At 39.0% G+C, this 7509-nt stretch overlaps 1 protein-coding gene across 1 annotated transcript; it reads left to right on the top strand.

Moving 5' to 3' along the window:
* Positions 1-2477: 2477 nt before the first annotated feature.
* On the top strand, positions 2478-7267 carry FCER1A (Fc fragment of IgE receptor Ia). Its single transcript, XM_003795370.2, has 5 exons — positions 2478-2487; positions 3438-3503; positions 3585-3842; positions 5379-5636; positions 7080-7267. Exons 1-5 carry the CDS (start codon positions 2478-2480, stop codon positions 7265-7267), a joined length of 780 nt encoding a protein of 259 aa, XP_003795418.2.
* The last annotated feature ends 242 nt before the right edge of the window (positions 7268-7509 follow it).

The following is a 7509-nucleotide window of genomic DNA, read 5'->3' as shown; positions in this document are numbered from 1 at the left end:
AGAGAAGAAATCAAATATCCCCTGGAAAAACTCTCAACAAAGCAGTAAAGTAGGAACTGTCCCTACTTTAGGATCTAGGGGTTCAAACATCACCCTCTGACCATACGTTAAAAATGCCATCTTTCCCAGTTCATCCTCCTTGTCTTCTCCAGCTTCATTAAACAATTTTATGTGTTCTATTTTTTCTTGATTATGCTTTCTTCTTCATGATTATGGAGAAGATTGAGATTGCTTAGATACATTATACTAGCATAAAGTACTGGTTATCAAATAAAGCATCCTATGGAGATTGCCAATTACTTTAACCCAACTGAAATCTGTATTTCTCTTATAAGTCTCTAATAGTTAATAAAGAAGAAAGAAGATATCTTTATTGATTATCTTTTTATATGCCAGATGCCGGGCAATGTATTTTACCTGTTTATTTTCTTATTAAGTCCCTAAGAAAACCATGATCTGGATATTATTATTGTCCCTATTTTACAGGTAAACCTTAACCACATAAAGATTAGGAATACTTTAATTCAGATCTCTAAATACAAAATATTTGCACTTTTCGGGATAACTTGCTGCTCTGTTTATGATAAAACATGGCATGCCCTGGCACAAGTCATTCATTTTCTTATCTGAAACTTTCTATTTAGTACCCCCATTTGGTTCCATATTCTCTAGTTCCATTGAAGGCTGGAAGTTTGGGTCAGATCTTTACTTTCAGTGACATTGTGTTTAACTCAACAGACTTAATTCAATAGTCTGTGAGGAAGAGCATGGCATAACAAAACAACGTCTCACTTAATTCGGCTATGAGATACATTTAACCACATTGTCTCTGCCTGCTAAAGTTTTGGCAAAGATGAAATATAATACTGATTATAAAAGGTTTTTTTTTTTTTTTTTAAATAAATGGCAAACCACTATAGATATTCATGGAGTTATCTTCTCAAGTATCATCATAAGATTCTGGAAGAATGTGACCAGCCCTGGCTGAGAGGTGAGAAACAGAAGAATTAGTCCAAAAGAGTCCTAGACAGAGGTCCTGATGTATATTTAAAGAGAAAGAGTGATCATGTTGGTGGATTATAAAATTAAAAATGAACAAAATCTGGGAAATAAAATAAGTTATATGAATTATAGATCTTTATGAATGATATTTTATCATCAGCTTCTTGGGTGCTGAGCCAGGTCGGGGACCATTGGAGGAAAAAAGTCTCTGAAAATATCTCTTCTTTAGCTGGACAGTTAGTGGATAATCAGTAATCAGATGAAAATTTGTGGCTTTGTGGATTAATTCATCAACAGGAAATTAACAAAAGGTTGGTAGCCCAAGCAAACCCCAGAAGAATTTCAGCATGGCCATACTCCTGAACATGCACAAACAGTATATAATAACAGTTGAGAGTCTGACTCTGAGGTTCAATTTTATGTTTGATTCCCAAATTAGTCATTTACTAGCTGGTACCCTAAGATAGGATACTTATCCTCTCTGAGATCCAATGTTACTATCTATGAAATGTTTAGATAAGACATGTATATAGTGATAGTACTTGCTTAGATGACTGTGAGAAATTAATGAAGTATCAAATCTACTTAGCATAATACCTAGTATATGTTAGCTATTCAGTAATTAACTGCTATTCTTTCATTCTGCTCTTCCTTGCACCTCACTTTTCTAAGTTGCAACCTAAATAGCTGTACACTGATGGACAGATTAAGACAGCTCTGTGTCTGTGTCTAGACCGGTCTCTCACCAGATTCCAGGGTATATATGGAGATGGGATGGAGAGTGGAGTGAGGGCGTAAATATAAAATCTCCCACTTTGGCACTACCCTGAATATTATCTTCAGAGAAAGAGGCAAGCCCAGGCACAGCTGATGGGTTAGCCAGATATGATGTACAAAACATTTCCTTCTGCTTTTTGGTTTCAAGCCTGTTCTTGAAGCCAAAGAGCTCTCACGGCCAGTCAGCACCTGGAGGCAACGAAGGAGATGTCATCTCACACAGGAGCCCCTGCCCTGCTCTGGACAGCTTTGCTGCTTGTACGTAAGTAAAGGTTCAGTTATCTCTCCTGGAGGGTCCAAAATGAACCTGAGGAGCATCTGGGGTAGGACTGCTGACAGTTTTGGTGGTGACTTTTTCTAGGACAGGTGCAAACCATGTGGCATTTCCCAGTGTAGGCAAGCAGGAAAGCAGAGGAAAGGGGCTGAGCAACACCTACCAGGGAGCCCAACTCAAAGCCTAGTTCCTTGCAGACACTTTGACATCTCCCAAAGTGCAAGACTCCTACCAAGGGAGGGAGGATGGAGGAAGGAGAGAAGCTCCTTCTTTTCCAGGGTCAGATTCCTGAGACAAGAGCTGCCCCTTAAAATTCTGTGGATATAGATCTCATCCCCATACCCAGACCCCAGTTCCCTGAAATTCCGTAAGACTGGCATAGAAGCTAACTTGCCCTCTCTGGACTTTTGCAGCTCTGGATGGAATGTTCACAGGTGAGTCTTTGTGCTTGTCTCCTCAGTACTTCAGTGTGTCTGGGCATTGCTGTCCCCTTACAGTTTCCTTCATCCCATCACTCCTGTTCTCTAATGAGTATGAATCTGTTCCTCCCAGGATCTTGTCCCCACCTTGCCCTGTCTTCCTTTGTCCCCCCTTTCAAAAGTTTCTCACATATGTCATTTCCTTCTTTCAAGTCAGCCCTCCAATGTGTACGACCATGCTCATGTCTGCTGCACACATTCGAATCTCAGCCTCTCTCCCAGGCACATTCACCTAATCCCATTCAATTCTGGTGTTATTGTTATTGTGACTTTTTTATAATTGAGGATGCTGAAACACAGATTAGTGGTTTGCGGGATGTTACACAGCTAATTAGGAACTGGATTCCAACATAAGTCCCTTGGACTCAAGTCCTTTTCTCTTTCAACATTTCATCTAGCCACTTCTTTGGTTTCTATTCAAATTTGCATTATATCCTTTTGTTCTTGGAAGACATTCATGTCAACTCTCTCACTGCTTCTTTCTTCCTTCCAGAATTAACATATATTTTTTACTCCATATACGCTCACAATTAAATAGTCATAAATATTTTGAGTGTAGGAAGGCCTTATATTTCATTTAGCCCAATACCTTTATCCATCTATAATCTACTCATTCATTTACTCAACAGGTATTTAAAGAACACTCACTATATACTGGCCATTGTTCTGAGTAATGGTTGAGCATAACAGATACTATCACTGCATGAAAAGAGATTTCAGTCTTCATTTGCAGATACTAAAATTGAAATTGAGAGAATTAGAATGAGTTGTCCCAAATCCTATAATACACTGGTTGGTTGGTTTGTGTTTGACTCGCCCACATTCAGGTCCCTATCTTCTCTCAACATTGGGAGCTCCCTTGGGGCCACAACACCACCATGTGCATCCTTTGATCTCTCCTCCAGGATTCAGGTCAGGGTCTTATCAGCAGCAGGACAAGGATAGACTGACCATTGATTGTATGAATATTGGTATGTTTGTGCTTTCGAACCTGGATAGTTTTTCAATGATTTTTTTTCCTCTCTATCTCTTTCCATAATTTCATCTTCTAGAAGCCATCCGACAATCTATATTGTCCCTGAATCCCCAGTGGAATCGAATATTTAAAGGAGAAAATGTCACTCTGTTGTGTAACAGGGATAATTTCTTTGAGGTCAACTCCACCAAGTGGACCCACAATGGCACAATTTTACTAGAGACGACTTCAAGTTTGAGTATCGTGAATGCCAGCTTCCATGACAGTGGGGAATACAAATGTCAGTACCAAAATTTTAAGGAAAGTAAACCTGCACATCTGGAAGTCTTCAGTGGTAAGTTCCAAAGTCATGGAAATACAGATCTCCCATGGAAGGAATGACTCATCTGAAGGCAGGGAGAAAGCAGGCTGTTTTAAGGTTGAGGGAACCAGGGTGAGGTTGAGGGCCTCTCATTCAAGACCCTTCCATCTCTTTTCTTATACCCCACTCTTCTTACATTTATGTATTTTTAAAATACTCTTTAAATATTATTCTTCTATTCTATTTTTCTCTGTCTTTTCTGCACATACAGATGTGTATTATGTGGTCAAATGGCATGTGAACATTTCAAAGAGCCGAGCATCTGGAATGGGATCAGTAGGTTTGATTTAAGGATTTGCTGTGCATAAACCATGTGCTATGGCCTGAGTATTAGATTGTACTCATTATTTTGAAAGATATCTGTGTATATTCTTCATGTCCTCTATTGTTACTTAAGAACAAATCTTACGTTGGTTTTACCTTTATCCCTCTCCTGCATCACCCAATTAGCACAGCATGCTTAGTAAATGTTGAATAAACAAACCAATTTGATTTCTAATAGTCACAATATTCTTTATATTGTTCTCTGGAGAGAAAACAGATGTTTCAACATCCATGTACAAATTCCACATAAAAACTGAAGCAATGTAGGGCGGCGCCTGTGGCTCAAAGGAGTAGGGCACAGGTCCCACATACCAGAGGTGGCAGGTTCAAACCCAGTCCCGGCCAAAAGAAAACTGAAGCAATGTATTGTAGAATAGGTTCCTTATTTCCTTGTAGTAGATTCTAAAGAAGTCCTTAAGGATTGGCCCTAGACAAAATATGCTGGTATAAGTTAACCATATTTCCATTCAAAATTCTTGTGTTGCAACTGCTTTTCAATTTTCACATTGGCACTCATCTCAGAAACTGATTCTTATCTTTTATGGATTCATTATTGACAAATATTTGTTGAGTGCCTTCCAACTCCCAGGTATTGTTTAAAGCGCTGGGAATATAATACAGAAGCAGACAGGGCCTCTCACCCTCTGCAGCATAGCACTAAATAGGAAGAGATATTAAATGCAGAGCACAAATTATTAAATTAATTAATTTAATTAACCTAAATCATGAGACATAGCTTGATTTGACATAGAACTGGGAAGGCTCTGTGAAGTAAGAGAGGATGAAAGTGACACTAAGCCCAAATTCCCCAAGCAGTGTATCTTCATTTTCCTATTAGAGACTTGAACTGGCAACAATAGATGGGAAAGGAATTCTAGGTTCCAGGTCTTCCATGTGTGGGCTCAGTGGAAAGGTCAGAGAGAGTTTATGGCTCAGATTGGCATTTCAGGAGGAGAAGCATTATCAATATAGAAGACAGGCTTGAAACATTATTTGGTGTTTCATTTTCATTGAGCTTATGAGCCAGGAAGTGGCTTAATGATAATTCACGGTTTCTGACATACTCTGTACATGACCCCTTTTATTTTATCTATCCATTCTCTCTCTCTCTCTCTTCCCCCCTCCCTTTCTCTCTTTCTCTTCTCCATTGATTGTTAAACAAATAACATGATGAATGCTCTTCAGACTGGCTGCTCCTTCAGGCCTCTGCTGAGGTGGTGACAGAGGGTAGGCCCCTCCTCCTCAGGTGTCATGGTTGGAAGGATCGGAATGTCTACAAAGTGATCTACTACAAGAATGGCAAAGCTCTCAAGTACTGGTATGAGAACCACAACATCTCCATTTCAAGTACCACCATTAAAGACAGTGGCACCTATCACTGTGAGGGCAGAGTTCAGCGGCTGAATTATATCTCTGAGCCCCTCAATATTACTGTAATAAAAGGTAAGATGGTAAAGCAAAGGGAAAGAGTCTTATCAGGGGAAGGAAAAGATGCCATCTCAGCCTTAAGTGGCTGCAGCTTGTACCACGGGGCTATACGTGCTGAAAAGGCTGCTAGATTTGCAGTGAGGAGACCCAGGTGATAGTATGTGTCTCCATCTTCATCTTAGTGTCCTTATTTATTTAATGCTGATGGTAATACCTGCTCACACTATAAAATTTTTATGAAGATTAATGTGGTAATATTTATGAAATGGCTTTGTAAACTGCTAAGCACTACCCAAGCATAACAGATTGTGATTACTATTTTGATCCCAAAGTCTTCTGTTGCTCCTGGGGAGAACACTTATATTTATCAAATTAAAAGAAAGTTTCAAAGTTGAAAGAACAAAGTATGTGAACAGCTCCAATAATCTATTCCAGCTTAGGAGGGCTGGAGAAGGAAATCGGCAAGTCAGTCAGCTGGGTGCCTGTATATTCAAGGATGAGGGCCTGGGATTAATCAGGAGAGACTGGGTCTCTATGGATTATAAAACATCTATTCTTTCCAAACTCCAAACAAGAAAGAGAGGCTTTGAAGTTGTTTGCTTTGCTGAGGAGAAAATCAGACTTTTTCTTGGCAAATTTTGTTCATAGTAATGTCTAAAAAAGCAAGAGGCCAAAATTCATAATTAAAGCCAATGGCAGTTCTCTGTTAATTAATCTGAGACCAAAATGCTATTTAATTTTCTAGGCTTCTAATATCTTCATCTGTAAACGGAGAGTTTTGTGTATATGCCATTAAAATCATTTGAGGAATTTAAAAAATATTGATGTCCATGTCTTATCTCTTGAGATTCTGATTTAATTGGTTTAAAGTGTGGTCTGGTCATCAGTATTTTCTAAAAGCTCTTTTAGGTAAGGGTAATGTTTAGCTGATATGAGAATCACTGGTCTATTTCTAACCGTAATATTTTGGTGCTCTATAATTCTAGAATAATCACAAAAACAGTACAGTGTAAATAGAAGAAGAAAATCGCAAAATAATAGAACTGGAAGGCAACTTAGCTAATCCAAAATCTTCATTTCACCTAATAGGCATGCATGAAACAATGACTGGTTGAGAAAGAAGGCACAGGTGACTCCTGGCCTCACTCTGCCTCCTTTCACACCCAAATCATATATGGATGTTGGTCTTATCAGCTTCAAGAAGGGTCATCTTCCCTATGACCTTGCCCCTTGGGCATACTGGCTAGAGGAACTGTTAGGGGCTATGGGGAAATTGTCAGGACTCCCCAGGTCTCTAGGGAGCACCAATCTGAATGTTTCCTCTCTACTCTGGATGCCACGTCATGCTAAACATGGAGGACACTTGGCCTTTCTTTTTATGAAGGAGAATGCTCTGATACTCATCCTTCGATTACTAATATTAATTATGTTTCTTGTTTCATCTGTGTTCCCCTATAGCTCCTCTAAGCAAGTACTTCGGGCTACAATTTTGCACCCCACTGTTGGTGATGGCTTTGTTTGCAGCAGACACATGGTTATTTCTCTCCACCCAGCAGCAGTTCACATTACTCTTGAAGACCAAGGAGACCAGGAAAGGCAACAAACTTTTGAAGCTAAATCCTAAGCCAGATCCCCAAAAGAACTAATATTCTTACTCAAGAAACACTGCAATGTCATTTTTTTGTTTTTTTCCAGCATCAGCAATTACTTCTCAATCATCAAACACTGCTTACAACATATATAAGAAAGTCTATGTTCAAGGATTTATAAAACTGCTTCATTGAACCAACTGAAACTGGTTAGATGACATGTAATAGTAAGTGCTCAATAAACATTGGTTGAATAAATGAAAGAGCAAATAGACTCAGTAACTTTTGTCAAAGAGAAG

The sequence above is a fragment of the Otolemur garnettii genome, unplaced genomic scaffold (genome assembly GCF_000181295.1).
Source record: "Otolemur garnettii isolate 467f Iridium unplaced genomic scaffold, OtoGar3 scaffold00091, whole genome shotgun sequence".
Classification (NCBI taxonomy): domain Eukaryota; kingdom Metazoa; phylum Chordata; class Mammalia; order Primates; family Galagidae; genus Otolemur; species Otolemur garnettii.
Note: the sequence above shows the minus strand (reverse complement) of the source record. Positions and strands in the feature narration are given on the sequence as shown.